This window comes from Bufo bufo, chromosome 1 (assembly GCF_905171765.1).
Source record: "Bufo bufo chromosome 1, aBufBuf1.1, whole genome shotgun sequence".
NCBI lineage: Eukaryota > Metazoa > Chordata > Amphibia > Anura > Bufonidae > Bufo > Bufo bufo.
The window spans coordinates 57,032,697-57,049,018 of NC_053389.1; the positions used below are offsets into that span (position 1 = coordinate 57,032,697).

Here is a 16,322-nt window from a genome sequence, read left to right on the forward strand (position 1 = left end):
GTGTTTTGCGGATCCACAGATCGCCGCCACTTAATATAAAATGCCTAATCTTGTCCGCAAGTGCGGACAAGAATAGGACATGTTCTATTTTTTTCGGGAACGGAATTGTGGACCCGGAAGTGCGGAACCGCAATTCCGGATCTGGGCAGCACATCGTGTGGCGGCCCCATAGAAATTAATGGGTCCGCAATTCCGTGCCGTAAAATGCGGAACAGAATTGCGGACGTGTGAATGGAGCCTTACTAAAGGAGGAAGGAACGCTTCTTTGATTGGGAATTCTCTTTGTTTCCCCTCTACTATGACGGGGTCAGCAGCATTGACTACAGCATAACACTGCCTCAAGGAAAAAGTGGCTGTTGCCCATAGCAACCAATCACAGCACAGCTTTCATTTCATAATCTGCTCTTGAAAAATGAAAGGTTCACTGTGATTGGTTGCTAAGAGCAACAAAACAGTTTCCAATACAGCAAGTTTTTTTTTTTTTTTTTTTTAAATGCTGTGGAGCTTGTCTGAACTGCTCTACACGGACAAGGCTGTGTGGAGCATCCATTTCTTTCATCGTTCTCTGTGCTGAACAGGCGAGACTCTATTTTAGTTAGTTCTAATGGGTCAGTTTGCGCACAGTTGTAGTTTCCGGGGGACTGTTTATGAGGAGGCACCGCTTCCTTGGAGAAGGCGCGATACTTCCGCGTTATGGTTGTGAGAAGCTCCCGGATTGGTTGAGCCACTGTTGTGTCACGTGGCGCGCTGTCCTAACGGGTGCCGTGATAGGACATACTTGTGTAAAAGCGAATCTTCTGGCTTCAGTGTTCATTTAGCGGTAGAGGGGGTAAAGCGACGCTGCGCGTTTACTGATGGCTGACAGTGGGATGACAGGCAGAGGGGTGAAGCGCAGTGTAAACGTCCTGCTGCAGTGTGAATGGGGCTCCTGCAGCTATGTGGCTTCTAAGATGGAAGAATTCTGCGCTCATGTGTCTGATCACCTGGGAGCTCAACAGCTGAGGACCGGCGAGGAGAACATGGACTGTGAGGGTGAGCTCCTCCTGTGTCGTCCCGGGGATGGAAGCAGGTGCTTCTTCTTCTGCAGCACACACAACCTGATTCTCTAGAAACATCACTTCACCTTTAAATAAATTCAAAAAATATTCTCCAATTTAAAAAAAATCATGGCTGCCTTCTTCTAGAAACAGTGCCCCCCCAATGCACAGGTTATGTGTTGTATTGCAGCTCGATGGGACTGAGCTGCAGTACCAGACGCAGCCTATGGACAGGTGTGGCGCTGTTACAGAATTAGATCGGGCGTGTTTACTAATCCTTTACGACCCCCTTAATAGAAGTCCTCGGGTTGCCCTCTGCGCCATCCAATATGGTTGCCACAGGAGCTGTCACCTAGCTTCCCCGGCCTCCTCATCTCACATGTTATAGCCCTGTCATGGCTGACCTCCGGCACTCCAGCTGTGGTAAAACTACAACTCCCAAGATGCACACTTGTTCGGCTGTTCTCAGAATTCTATAGAAATGAAGGAAGCATGCTGGGAGTTGTAGTTTCACCACAGCTGGAGTGCCGAAGGTTAGCCATCACTGTTTATAGCCTATGCCAGGCTAGTCAGGAGAAACTGTGAAGAATGAAAGGGGTGCATTGGTGGTCACCCAGGTTTTTCGGGGAAAAGACCTATAACCACTGGGGATGGATCTGTACTGATTTTTGCCGTGGGAAAGTACCTGGCGTATACATTGAGCGTATCCCTAGGCCCCTGATGGAGTTAAAGGGATTGTCCATATTATACTTTTCACTGCGGCGCTGCTCCGTACAGAGTGTTTGTTTTTATTTTCAGTGGGTGCCTGTGGTTAACAGATAACACTGTACAGCGGCAACCGTCGGAGATATCCTGTGAAAAATCAGATGTATTCCCGCACCTATGTTGAGAACGGAGCCCCGCTAGGTGGTGGCTGGAGGACTCCGGTCCGGCCACCACTAAGAGCTCTCCCCATAGAGGTAAATGGGAGCGCACCGCGCATGATCGCACACCGCTCCTATTGACTTCCATGGGCCCGACGGAAATAGCCGAGCCAGCGGCCCCATAGAAAATGAATGGAAGGCGGCTGCGCATGCGCAGTGCACTCTCCACCACTTTTGGGGCTCCGCTCTCGATATAGGGCCAGGTCCCAGCGGTGGGACCCGCACCTATACGACAATGGGGGTATATCCTAGCGATATGCCCCCATTGTCTGTGATGAGACAACCCCTTTAAATCTGATCCACAAACTGCGCAGCGTAAATTGACCTGCGGTGCAGATTTGGAATCTTTAGCGTGTTGATATTTCTGCGGCAAAACCATATGTAGTATTTGCGTTTTTTTTGTAATGGTTTTTGCTGCAAAACCGCGGCAGACTTTTCTGCAATATTTTTAGGCACGTGTAGACGGACCCTCAGGGGATGTGCACACAGTGCGTATCGCACACAGACTTTCGTGTGGAAAATCCGCAGTGTCATACAGTACCAGCTAAGTAAAGGAGCGGTGCGTCAATGGTTTGTGCAGAGTTCACTCTTTTGCTGCGTGATATCGGAGGCAAATCCGCAAGTAATACATGGGGGATTTGGTGCAGTCAAACAGCATAGCCCGAGCTGGGACCGCTGGCAATGTCTCATAGATTGTGATGGGAATTTCCAGTATGACCCAGTATGCCCTCCCAGTGTGTATTATACAGTTGCTTACTTTATTCTATTTGCCTTTTCTTGCAGACGAGTTTTGTTGCCTGTGGCAAGACTGCGGCTTTTTCTCCCTGGACAGTCAGGAAGAGCTGTTCCGCCATGCTTATTTTCACTGCTACCACACGAAGTTGAAACAGCTGGGACTCCAGGCGTTACAGAGTCAGCCGGACCTCATCCCATGCCAGCTGGACACGCAGAGCCGAAACATGATCCCCGAACTCCTGGAATGCTTCATATGTATGTGGGACCAGTGTGAGGTGAGCCGCCGAAACATCTAACCCTCTATTTTGCAGCCGTGACTACTCTAGCAACCTACCGTCTCCTTTCTGTCTGTCACCCCTGTGCCATTGCTCCCGAAGCCTCTCTCCTCATCTCTTTGATTTACGTTTTTCTTGCACATTCCATTGGGGGACACAGACCATGGGTATAGCCTAGGTCATTACTAGGAGGAGACACTATGCAAATAAAAAAAGAGAGCTCCTCCTCCACGCGCTATACCCCCATGCTCAACCAGGAGGACCCCAGTCTTTGGTGACGTCAGATCACATGCTCCAATCACATGGTCCATCACCGTGGTGATGGACCATGTGATTGGAGCATGTGATCTGACGTCACCACAGGTCCTAGCCGATAGTTCATCTTTTAAGAAGTAAAGAAGAGACCGGGAACTACGCGAACAAGAGGAGAAGGTGAGTTAAATTTTTTTTTTAATTATTTTTATTTTTTTAACCCTCAATTGATCACCTACTAAGCATTCTGTATTCAGAATGCTATTATTTTCCCTTATAACCATGTTATAAGGGAAAATAATACAGTGAATAGACTGTCACCTAGCAACCATGCGTGAAAATCGCACCGCATCCGCTCTTGCTTGCGGATGCTTGCGATTTTCACGCAACCCCATTCACTTCTATGGGGCCTGCGTTGCGTGAAAAACGCTGAATATAGAGCATGCTGCGATTTTCACGCAACGCACAAGTGATGCGTGATAATCACTGCTCATGTGTACAGCCCCATAGAAATGAATGGGTCGGTATTCAGTGCGGGTGCAATGCGCTCACCTCACGCATCGCATCCGCGCGGAATACTCGCCTGTGTGAAAGGGGCCTAACTTTCAGCTTGATGCAGGAACGGTAGGAGACCCTGACCTTTTCCTTTTTTTGGGATTGTTGCCATCATGCCAAAACCTGGGGCCCCCCAAAAATCCAAGGCGGCTCCTCAGGCGGCTCTGGGGTCATGTAAGGTCTGCTGTTTGCCACTATCGCCCACTGGATCCTGTGACTCTTGCCTTGCCTTTGGACAGGATCATCCTCCCCCTCCTCCTCTCACTCAGCCCAGTCCAGAACCCGCCTGGGCCTCTGCCATATCTAGGGCGGCCGCTGATTTAGCCCAAGTCTCTCGTGCCGCCATGGCCTTCATCTAACGCATGGCGACCACGGATCCTGTGGCTAACACCACTCCACCTCCCAGTGGTTCCCACAGAGGACGCTCGACCACTAAGAGGCAGCGTACGCAGCAGCATCCCTCCTCTGATGACTCTGCTTCCCCTCCTCGCCTGGAGGCGCGTTCAGACACTTCCCCTCCTCGCAGGGACCATAGGTCTGAAGGAGAACGATCCAGCTCGGACGAGGACACAGAGCTGGAACCCTCACCCAAGCTGTCCACCATGGTGGCAGACTTGGGGGCGGCGGTCCGGGACACCTTTGATATCCAGGGTGAATCTTCTTCCGCTAGTAGCCAGGAATTCCCTCTTTTCCATTCTAGGAAACCAGAGGCGGCTGTATTCCCCATCCATGGTGAATTCGCCAAGGTCCTTTCTAAGGCCTGGGACCGCCCTAATCACCGATTTTCTGCCACGAAACGTATGGATACTCTTTATCTATTTCCGGCAGAAAATGTGCAGCAGTGGTCTTCCTCTCCTAAGGTCGACCCGCCGGTGGCCAGATTGGCTAAGAATACGGACATACCGGTCTTGGACGGTTCCTCCCTACGGGACTTGGTTGACAGGCGTTTGGATTCTCTTTCCAAAGCTATCTTCACTCTGGCAGGCACAGGCCTCCGGCCCGCTTTCGCCTCGGCCTGGGTAGCCAGAGCGCTTTCGGTATGGTTGCAGCGCCACCATCAGGACCTCGCGGAGCAGCATGCCTCTGCGGACACCTTGAACTTTGTCCTCCAGATGTCTCAGGCGACGAAGTTCCTCTGTGAAGCTTCCTTGGATGTTACCATTCTCTTTGCGCGTGTTTCGGTCACACAGGGCAGAGAAGTCTGGTTGAAGGTTTGGGACGCTGACGCTTCCTCCAAGTGTTCCCTCACTAACCTCCCCTTTGCGGGTTCCAAGCTTTTTGGTGCTAAGCTGGACGAGATTATCTCGGACGCGACGGGAGGCAAGAGCACCAACCTGCCCCAATCTAGATCCAAGCGCACCTTCGGAGCTCGGTCCTCCGGTTCTAGGAAACAGTCTTTTCGTTGCTTCTCCTCTTCCAGGTCTGCGGCGGCCCCCTTCCCGGGTGGCTCTCAGGACTCCCGCAAGAAGCCTGCCTTTAAGCCCCAACCTTCCTGGCGCCCGCGGACACAATCGGCCTCCACGCGGCTCCCAAGCAGTCCTCCGCCTGAAGGGGCGCCCCCACCTCTTGCGGTGGGGGGCCGACTGCTCTCCTTTCAGCAGGTTCAGAGAGCTCACATCCGGGACGCCTGGGCCCTGGAAATTGTAACCTCCGGTTACAAAATAGAATTCGCTTCAGGGCCTCCAGAATGTTTCTTCCCTTCTCGGGTTCCGGGGGATCCGGTCCGGGCCTCGGCCCTTTTGCAAGCGGTCTCTTTCCTTTTGGATAGGGGGGTGATTGCCCCAGTCCCCCTAGAGGAACAAGGCGCAGGTTTCTACTCCAACCTATTCGTTGTGCCAAAAAAGGAGGGATCGGTGCGCCCGGTCCTAGACCTGAAGCTATTAAAAAGGTCACTGCGGGTGCGGAGGTTCCGGATGGAATCCCTCTGCTCCGTTATTGCTTCTCTTCTTCCAGGGGAATTCCTCCCGTCTGTGGACATCCAAGACGCCTATCTGCATGTCCCTATCGCAGAATCTCCCCACAGATTCCTGCGCTTCGCTGTTGGTGGACATCATTACCAGTTTGTCGCCCTTCCCTTTGGGCTGGCGACAGCCCCTCGGGTATTCACAAAGATTTTGGCGCCGCTCTTGGCGCTTCTCCGTACCAGGGGCATATCTCTGTTGCCCTACCTGGACGACATACTGATAAAGGCTCCCTCTCTTCCCCAGGCCAAGGGCAGCGTCCGAATCACTGTTCAGGCTCTGGAACAGTTCGGCTGGCTTATCAATTTCCAGAAGTCCTCTCTTCATCCTTCTCAGAGAGTGGCCTTCCTGGGGATGATTATGGACACCACGGCAGCTCGGATATTCCTTCCGGATCCCAAGTCCTCTCGGATACAGGAGTCGGTGTCTCACCTCCTGCACTCCCGACGTCTCACCATCCGGGAGTGAATGAAGGTTCCTTTTGCCCAGTTTCACACTCGGCCTCTGCAGCGGGCGATCCTGTCCTTTTGGGACAGGACGTCGCGTGGTCTGGACTCTCGGGTCCGCCTGCCTCCTCGGGTTCGTGTAGAACTCCCTTGGTGGCTGTCCCCTCAGAACCTGACTTCAGGGAGGTCCTTCCTTCCGATCTCCTGGACGGTTGTCACCACCGACGCCAGTCTCCTGGGTTGGGGTGGCGTTCTCCAGGCCCGGACGATTAAGGGGTTTTGGTCGGCGGTGGAAGCCTGCCTTCCGATCAACGTGCTGGAGCTCAGAGCAATTTTCCTCTCCCTTTCTCATTGGACTTCTCTCCTGGCAGGTCACCCGGTAAGGGTCCAGTCGGACAATGCCACAGCCGTGGCTTACATCAACCATCAGGGCGGGACCCGCAGCCGGACGGTGATGCAGGAGGCGGAAAGGATCCTCCAGTGGGCGGAGACTCATGTTCCAGTATTGTTGGCGGTGTACATCCCAGGGGTCGACAATTGGAAGGCGGACTTTCTCAGTTGCAACACAGTGGATCCGGGGGAGTGGTCTCTACATCCGGATGTATTCGAGGACGTCTGTCACCGTTGGGGCCGCCCGGAAGTGGACTTGATTGCGTCCAGGCTCAACAACAAGGTTTCCACGTTCTTGGCCTGTGCTCGGGATCCGGAGACGTACGGGGTTGACGTGCTGGTGTCTCCGTGGCAAGACTTCCCCCTCCTCTATGTCTTTCCACCACTGCCTCTACTCCCAAAGGTCCTTCGCAAGATCACGACGGAAGGGATTCCGACCATTCTCATCGCCCCCGATTGGCCTCGCCGCGCCTGATTCTCGGTTGTCACTCGGATGCTGGCAGACGTCCCGTGGCCTCTTCCTCTCAGGGAGGACCTACTGTCTCAAGGACCGCTCTTCCACCAGAATTTACGGTCTCTTCATTTAACGGCGTGGCTGTTGAGACCGCTATCCTGAAGAAGAGGGGCTTCTCGGACTCTGTCGTGAAGACCATGATCAAGGCCAGAAAACCAGCTTCCTCCCGCATATACTATCGTACCTGGAAGGCCTTTCTTGCCTTTTGTGAGAAGCTGGGCGTTTTTCCCCTTCGTTTCTCCGTACCGGTGGTCCTCTCCTTTCTCCAATCGGGCCTTGAGATTGGAATGTCCCTGAGCTCCCTGAAAGGTCATGTCTCGGCTCTAGCCTTCTTCTTTCAGCGATCCCTGGCTCTGCTCGATCCTGTGAGGACCTTCCTACAGGGGGTGGCGCATTCGGTTCCTCCGTATGTTCCTCCCCTGTCCCCCTGGGATCTCAATTTGGTTCTGTCTTCCCTCCAGGCGGCTCCCTTAGAGCCTCTGAGGGAGGTTTCCTTGAGTTTTCTCACCTGGAAGGTGGTCTTTTTGGTGGCCATCACCTCGATCAGGAGGGTGTCGGAGCTGGCCGCTCTTTCCTCTAGGGAGCCCTTTTTGGTCTTCTACCGGGATAAGTAGGTGCTACGCCCGGTCCCTTCTTTTTTGCCCAAGGTGGTCTCCGCCTTCCACCTTAATGAGGATATAGTCCTGCCCTCTTTTTGCCCCTCCCCGGCGAACCTCACGGAGTGCGCTCTCCATTCCCTGGACGTTGTCCGTGCTCTGCGGGTGTACCTTTCGATTACTGCCCCCTTCCGCCGTTCGGACTCCCTTTTCGTGATTGCCTCGTAAGGGTCTGGCGGCTTCCAAGGTCTCAGTGGCTCGGTGGATTCGGTCGGCTATTGCCATGGCCTATCGCTCCCTTGGCAGGGTTCCCCCAACTGAGGTTACCGCGCACTCCACCAGGGGGCCTCCTGGGCTAGGCGTAATCGCGCCTCGGCATCTCAAATTTGTAAGGCGGCCACCTGATCGTCCTTACAATACATACCTTTATAAAGTTTTACCAACTGCACTCTTTGGCATCGGCTGATGCTGCCCTCGGGCGCAAGGTATTGCAGGCTGTGATTCCTGTTTGACCGTTGGGCGTTTCCCCCTGGAGGTGCTGATCTTTTTCCCACCCCATGGACTGCTCTGGGACGTCCCATGGTCTGTGTCCCCCAATGGAATGTGCGAGTAAAGGAGATTTTTTGTGAAACTCGCCTGTAAAATCTTTTTCTCGTCTTTTCCATTGGGGGACACAGCTCCCATCCATTCTTGCCTGTTGCAGGAGGGGTTGGTTCAGTTCTTCGGGACCTCATGGTTAACGGTCCGATGGCGGTATTCCTTTGTTCTGGTCTCTATCGTTTTTTTGTCTCCTACTGCTTTTGCACTCACTGGGGTCCTCCTGGTGGAGCATGGGGGGTATAGCCCGTGGAGGAGGAGCTCTCTTTTTTTATTTGCATAGTGTCTCCTCCTAGTAATGACCTAGGCTATACCCATGGTCTGTGTCCCCCAATGGAAAAGACAAGAAAATTAAATTTTACAGGTGAGTTTTACAAAAAATCTCCTTTTTCCAGGGTACACAGGGATTGCCCGTACACAGTGTGTCCCAGTTGTGGATATCCGCAAATTTTTGGGCTGCACCTGAAATGACGGCAAATACTGGCGCAGCCTGGAAAGTAGCGGTAATCTGCATGCAGATCCTCGTGTGGCGGCATCATGTACAGGCACCCGAACCCATACCAGCCAGAACATTAATACAGTTGAAGTGTGTAATATTGATTATCTCCTGACAATTGTACCTTTCAAGGGGTGCGATATATTAGGCGGCGGGCGAACAGTCCGTTCTTGAAGGTGATGTGTTGGAAGCAGGAAAATGGGCAAGTGTAAGGGCTCATGCACATGAACATGTGCCGGCTGTTCTGTGCATTGGGGACCGCAGTTTTCACTCCCCAATACACAGGCACCATCCATGCGGTTGCCAGGGAGAGCACTGGAAGGAGGTGCACAGCCCTGACTGCCGGGGAGAGCGCTGGGAGGAGGAGCACAGCCCTGAGTGCCGGGGAGAGCGCTGGGAGGAGGAGCACAGCCCTGAGTTCCGGGGAGAGCGCTGGGAGGAGGAGCACAGCCCTGAGTGCCGGGGAGAGCGCTGGGAGGAGGAGCACAGCCCTGAGTGCCGGGGAGAGCGCTGGGAGGAGGAGCACAGCCCTGAGTGTCGGGGAGAGCGCTGGGAGGAGGAGCACAGCCCTGAGTGCCGGGGAGAGCGCTGGGAGGAGGAGCACAGCCCTGAGTGTCGGGGAGAGCGCTGGGAGGAGGAGCACAGCCCTGAGTGCCGGGGAGAGCGCTGGGAGGAGGAGCACAGCCCTGAGTGCCGGGGAGAGCGCTGGGAGGAGGAGCACAGCCCTGAGTGCCGGGGAGAGCGCTGGGAGGAGGAGCACAGCCCTGAGTGCCGGGGAGAGCGCTGGGAGGAGGAGCACAGCCCTGAGTGTCGGGGAGAGCGCTGGGAGGAGGAGCACAGCCCTGAGTGTCGGGGAGAGCGCTGGGAGGAGGAGCACAGCCCTGAGTGCCGGGGAGAGCGCTGGGAGGAGGAGCACAGCCCTGAGTGCCGGGGAGAGCGCTGGGAGGAGGAGCACAGCCCTGAATGTCGGGGAGAGTGCTGGGAGGAGGAGCACAGCCCTGAGTGCCGGGGAGAGTGCTGGGAGGAGGAGCACAGCCCTGAGTGCCGGGGAGAGCGCTGGGAGGAGGAGCACAGTCCTGAGTGCCTGGGCTCGGGCAGAAAGTGAAGGGGGGAGGGCTGCTTTACATGCTGCTATCTCCTGAATGGTAGCAGCTAGTAGCTGGTCTTGTTTGAAAGCTGACAGTCCAGGCTTTCATACAAGACCAGAATGGAGAAATCACTGTTAGAAATCGAGTCGGGAATAATCGCAGGTAAACCCTGCTTTAACTTTCACTTTTAGCTTCATTCACAGCATCCCGATTTCTATCAGTGATATCGTCCCCTGTACTGAACATATTGCTGTCATTCTGGTATTGTCTGGAAGCCTGGAAAGTCATCTTCCAAACAGTACAAGCCCATATCTCTAGCTGCTACCAAACCAGAGATATGAGCAGCTAAACAGCCCCACTCACTGTCAGTGTGGAGGAAAATGAGGGAGCAGCTGCAGAGCTGACAGGTGACTATTAAGAGGCTAAAACAAATGCTTACTGATTTCATGGAATTGCAGGGCTTGTCTCTGGTTAGCTGTATGTGAGAGGATACATACTGCTCTGGGGTAGTGGGGGGAGGTTATCTGCATTCTGATTGGTCCTGCTAGTTTATGTGAGGAGAGCAAGAGTTTATGTGAGGAGAGCAAGAGCTAAGTGAGGGAAAAACAGGATGGCCTCAAGGACAGGGCAAAGATCATCACAGGAAGCGCAGCAGAGGCCATCTTAGGAAGTTTCTGAAATAGAGGCACAGAGAAATAGGGCTGAATACAGACATCAGGAAGGTAAAATTAACTGAAAAATAAACCTTCATGAATATCTTACCTTCAGCATCACATATGTTAGGAATTTCATTTTTGGTAGTGGCAGTTACACTTTAAGGATAAGACAAATTTATCAAGTAAGGCTACTATCACACTGGCGTTTTGGCTTTCCGTTTCTGAGATCCGTTCAGGGCTCTCACAAGTGGTCCAAAACGGATCAGTTTTGCCTTAATGCATTCTGAATCGAAAAGGATCCGCTCAGAATTCATCAGTTTGCCTCCGTTCAGTCACCATTCCGCTCTGGAGGCTGACACCAAAACGCTGCCTGCAGCGTTTTTCTGTCCGCCATGTGGTGCGGAGCAAGATGGATCCGTCCTGACACACAATGTAAGTTAATGGGGACGGATCTGTTTTCTCTGACACAATAGAAAACGGATCCGTCCCCCATTGACTTTTAATGGTGTTCATGACGGATCCGTCATGGCTATAGGAGACCTAATACAACCGGATCCGTTCATGACGGATGCATGCGGCTGTATTATTGTAACGGAAGCGTTTTTGCAGATCCATGACGGATCCGCAAAAAACGCCAATGTGAAAGTAGCCTAACATGAGACATTTGATATATGTGGAATAAAGTACACAGATCAGACTCAAGCAAAACTGACATCAACTTTTCCCCTCTTGATAAATCTACTCCATTAAGCGTTTGTTTTTTATGCGCTGTGTAAGGGTGGGTTCACACTAGCGTTAGGGATTCCGTTATGGCTTTCCGTTATAGCATGGTTATAACGGAAAATAACAGAATCCATAAGACGGAAGGAGGGATCCGTTCTTCTGCCCATAGACTTATATTATGACGGAATGCAAAACGGAAGCCTTTAAAAGGCATTCTGTTTGTTCTCCGTCCTAATAGAAGTCTATGGGAATCAAAACGGATCTGTCTGGGTCCCGTTATGATGACAGCAGGACTTTGTTTTCTGTCTTGCATAACGGGACCCGTTATGCTTTCCCGCAGACTTCTATTAGGATGGAAAGCAAACGGAATTCCTTTTAAAGGCTTCCGTTTTGCATTCTGTCTGGGCATTCCGTTATTTTCTGTTATAACCATGCTATAACGGAATCCCTAACGCTAGTGTGAACCCACCCTTACATGTAATAAGTAAATGAAACATTGTTGCAGGTTGTGTTTATTTACTGTTATGGCTTTTTTTATATTGTGCACTAAGTTTGCTTCATAATAATGTTACCTTTTTAAATCCCGTAAAGCTCACCATAAACTGCAGACAGTGGTCAGATGAACAGGCTATTTCTCCTTCCTCCCTCTTAGTCTACTTTCACACTAGCGTTTTAGTTTTCCGATATTGAGTTCCGTCATAGGGGCTCAATACTGGAAAAAATGCTTCAGTTTTGTCCCCATTCATTGTCAATAGGGACAAAACTGAACAGAATGGAGTAATCCAAAATGCATTCTGTTCCGTTTAGTTCAGTTCTCATATCGGAGAGCAAACCGCAACATGTTGTAGTTTACTTTCCATCCTGGGATGCGGAGCAAGACGGATCCGGCATGACCCACAATGCAAGTCAATGGGGATGGATCCGTCTTGGCTATGTTACATATAATACAACCGGATCCGTTCATAACTGAGGCAGATGGTTGTATTATCAGTAACGGAAGCGTTTTTGTTGAACCCTGCCGCACTAAGTAAAAACACTAGTGTGAACGTAGCCTTACACATGCATACTGGGCTTGTCGTGGTGTGCATGTGTTTTCAGTAATCCAGAAGACCCATGCTTCTTATCCCTGTCATCTGCAATTGGACGTGCGTCTAATGTGAAAATGCAGTACAATCTGCGGACACCATGTTATAGAGCAGGATTTGCTGAGCAGATTGATAGATAGTTATATGGGAAAAGATTCCGTAAAACCTGTAATTTATACATTTATATGTCTGCTTTTCTTGACCTCAGTTTTGCCAGTGAGTGATAGCATTCTTTGTGTACGTGTGTATACAGAGATAGCGGTTGGTCATTGACAGCCAGACACAGGGTGGTCTTATAAATCTGTCAGCATAATCAACCCTATTAAGCCCGACACACTGTCTGATAGGGTTGATTATGCTTATGAAAAACAATGCCTCGTTTGCGTCTGTACGATGCACTGTTTCAGAGAAAACGGCGCTTTTGTTAATATGTTAATATTAGCTATTTGGAGCACCAAGGGGCCGGCCACAGTCCTTGCAGCACCAGTTTGTGAACACTCTGGCAGCCTTAACCACTCCCCCCCACCCTTGAATCCCACAAGGTCTCTAGTCCTGTCGATCCAGGGAAGGGGGGAGCGGCTAAGGCTGCAGGAGTGTTCACAAACTAGTGCTGCAAGTACTCTGGCCAGCCCCTTGGTACTGAATCTTTAACCACAAAACTATATATAAATCTGTTCAGCTCCTCCTGCTCTATAACCTGCTGCCTGCAGATTACATGGTGACCAGTTCTCTTTATACAACCATCTGCTCAGCTCCTCCTGCTCTATAACCTGCTGCCTGCAGATTACATTCTGTCAGGTTCTCTTTATACATCCATCTGCTCAGCTCTTTCTGCTCTATAACCTGCTTCCTGCAGATTACATGGTGACAGATTCTCTTTATACATCCATCAGCTCAGCTCTTTCTGCTCTATAACCTGCTGCCTGCAGATTACATGGTGACAGGTTCTCTTTATACATCCATCTGCTCAGCTCCTCCTGCTCTATAACCTGCTGCCTGCAGATTACATGGTGACAGATTCTCTTTATACATCCATCTGCTCAGCTCCTCCTGCTCTATAACCTGCTGCCTGCAGATTACATGGTGACAGGTTCTCTTTATACATCCATCTGCTCAGCTCCTCCTGCTCTATAACCTGCTGCCTGCAGATTACATGGTGACAGATTCTCTTTATACATCCATCAGCTCAGCTCTTTCTGCTCTATAACCTGCTGCCTGCAGATTGCGTTGCACATTATGTGGTGACAGGTCCTCCTTAACGGATGTTGATGCCTCCTGGTCACGATTTTGTGTCTCTGACATGTTAATGAATGGTAATGTTTTTTTACAGTTGTCTGTGAATTTTTGCCTAATTTTGAAGGCGTCAGTTTAACCCTTGTTTTCCCTCCCATTAGAGCACGTTTGACAACGCTGAATGGTACTACAGGCATGTTGACTCTCACGGCCTGAGCACGGAATATGAAGTCGCTGGTAAAGAGAACCGCGTTTTGATGTGCGGGTGGAAAGGTGAGGTTAAGGGTACATATTTACTGACCTTTACATTGTGATTTTGTATGCTTGTCTGTCTGGACCTTCTCTGTTTTTTCTTTTCTCCTTCTGACTTCAGACTGTGACTGTTCCTGTAAAAGTCGATGCAAGCTACGAGAGCACCTGCGAAGCCACACGCAAGAAAAAGTCGTGTCTTGTCCAAACTGTGGGGGCATGTTTTCCAACAATACTAAATTCTATGATCACCTGAGACGGCAAACCTCTTTAGATGGTAAGTCTGACATCCACTAGTAATCTAAGAGATACTTCTAGATCCTTCCTGAGAAAATATTTACAGTACAGGTTGGTATTTTGTATGTACAGATCCAACTTTGCTATGTTACAGGTAAGGCTACATGCACGCGACGTGAAAAACGGCCATGTGACGGCGGTTTTCAGAACCATTGCAGTCTGAGGGGGCTATTTAGATAGGAGTGCACCCATGTAAAGGCCATAAAAAAATGGGTACACTAGAACAATATGGCCTTTTAGGGGGTTAAAAAACAAAACAAAACCTCATCCGCTTGCACGCACAGAGGTAGTCCCCTCTCTTGATTGAAAAGGACCTGTGCTCAGTGTGATGACATCACCACGGACTCATGGTGGGAGCATGCTGTGACATCATCATCCTTCGGCAGGTCCTTTTCAATCTGTACATGCAAGTGGACAAGGTGAGTATTTTTTTGCTAAAACAAAACATTACATCTGGGGGCCACTATGGGGGATATTATTACTGCAAGGGTCACTATGGGGAACATTATGGGCCACCATGGGGGACATTATTACTGATGGGGGCCACCATGGGGGACATTATTACTGATGGGGGCCACTATGGGGGACATTATTACTGATGGGGGCCACTATGGGGGACATTATTACTGATGGGGGCCACTATGGGGGACATTATTACTGCTGGGGGCCACTATGGGGGACATTATTACTGCTGGGGGCCACTATGGGGGACATTATTACTGCTGGGGGCCACTATGGGGGACATTATTACTGCTGGGGGCCACTATGGGGGACATTATTACTGCTGGGGGCCACTATGGGGGACATTATTACTGCTGGGGGCCACTATGGGGGACATTATTACTGCTGGGGGCCACTATGGGGGACATTATTACTGCTGGGGGCCACTATGGGGGACATTATTACTGCTGGGGGCCACTATGGGGGACATTATTACTGCTGGGGGCCACTATGGGGGACATTATTACTGCTGGGGGCCACTATGGGGGGCATTATTACTGCTGGGGGCCACTATGGGGGGGACATTATGTGTACTGCAGGGGTTGGGATCTTTATAAAAAAAAAAAGCCAATGAAAGTTTTAAGTTTTTCATGCCCATTTTTAACTGCCATGAACAATGGGTGCAAAATGGCCATTAAAAACGGACTGACGGACAGAAAATGGATGCACAATTGGTTGAAAGATCGCCATGAAAAACTGACAATGTGTCCATTTTTAACAGAAGATTTTTTTCACTGTTGTGTGCATGTAGCCCAAAAGTTTACAAATCAAATCAACTATTTGAAAGAAAGACGTAGCTACCAAATAATTCACAATACTGCGTGGTTCCCGGGCAATATCTTCCCTCCCTAGCAGCGGGGACTGAACGCGATAGAGGTCCATAGTTATACATGCCTCCCGCCTGCTAGAGATGCAGGTCCCATGTCTTCACCCCTGGGCTGTGCCTGCTGCTATGTCGGCCTGGACGTATTGACGTCCCTCCTTCACACTGTCAGGCCAAACAAATCACTAACTGAGGGGGTGAAAAGGCGGTTTATGGGCATATTCACTCAGCAGGTTTTTTCCCCCTCTGGTGCTTTTTCTCTGCCAATAAATCTGCATCAAAACCCACTTACTGTAGGCTTCCCATTGTGAAACATGGCGTTAGTGCATATGATTTTTTTTTTATTTTTTTTATATGAATTGAATTCCACATTACGGAAGAAAATAATTGACTGTCAGCTCTTGCTTCAGAGACCTCTGTGGGTAGGCACACGAGGAAAGGCCACATTGAATGATGCTAATTTGCTGTGGATTCCATAGTTCTGCAAACTTTTTTTTCAATGTTGGCTACTGTAACGACACCCCGGGCATAAAAGGGGGTAAAAGCCGTTTATGAGATATTCCCTTTCCAGATGCAAAGGCAGCTACTAAAGACGCCAATCTCCCGAACTGGAAACCATATGAATGCTGCATACAGCCGAATAGGAAAAACCATATGAAAGGTTTACACTCCTAGCAGTCGAACTGGAACAGCATACAATCCCCCCAAGAATGAGACCAAGCTCTGTGTTGAGGGTCAAGCAGTGGTCAGCCAGAGCTGTGTGTTTATTGTTCTTATATACACATTCTTACACATTAGTACCACCCACAGGGTTTTCTAAAACAACCAGTAACCCCGTACAATACAGTCAGACACTCCCACACAAAATCCTCCCCTCTGCCTGTGATACA

The 16,322-nt window shown here is 50.6% G+C and overlaps 1 protein-coding gene across 1 annotated transcript in view; it reads left to right on the forward strand.

The window, feature by feature from the left end:
* The first annotated feature begins 794 nt into the window (after positions 1–794).
* Positions 795–16,322, forward strand: part of LOC120995606 (histone H4 transcription factor) — a 34,401-nt gene continuing 18,873 nt past the window's right edge. The window contains exons 1-4 of the mRNA XM_040424914.1: positions 795–1,032; positions 2,744–2,970; positions 13,724–13,835; positions 13,936–14,088. Of these exons, the coding sequence (XP_040280848.1) occupies positions 855–1,032; positions 2,744–2,970; positions 13,724–13,835; positions 13,936–14,088 (670 nt within the window). The 5' untranslated portion in view covers positions 795–854. The remainder of the gene's footprint in view (positions 1,033–2,743; positions 2,971–13,723; positions 13,836–13,935; positions 14,089–16,322) is intronic.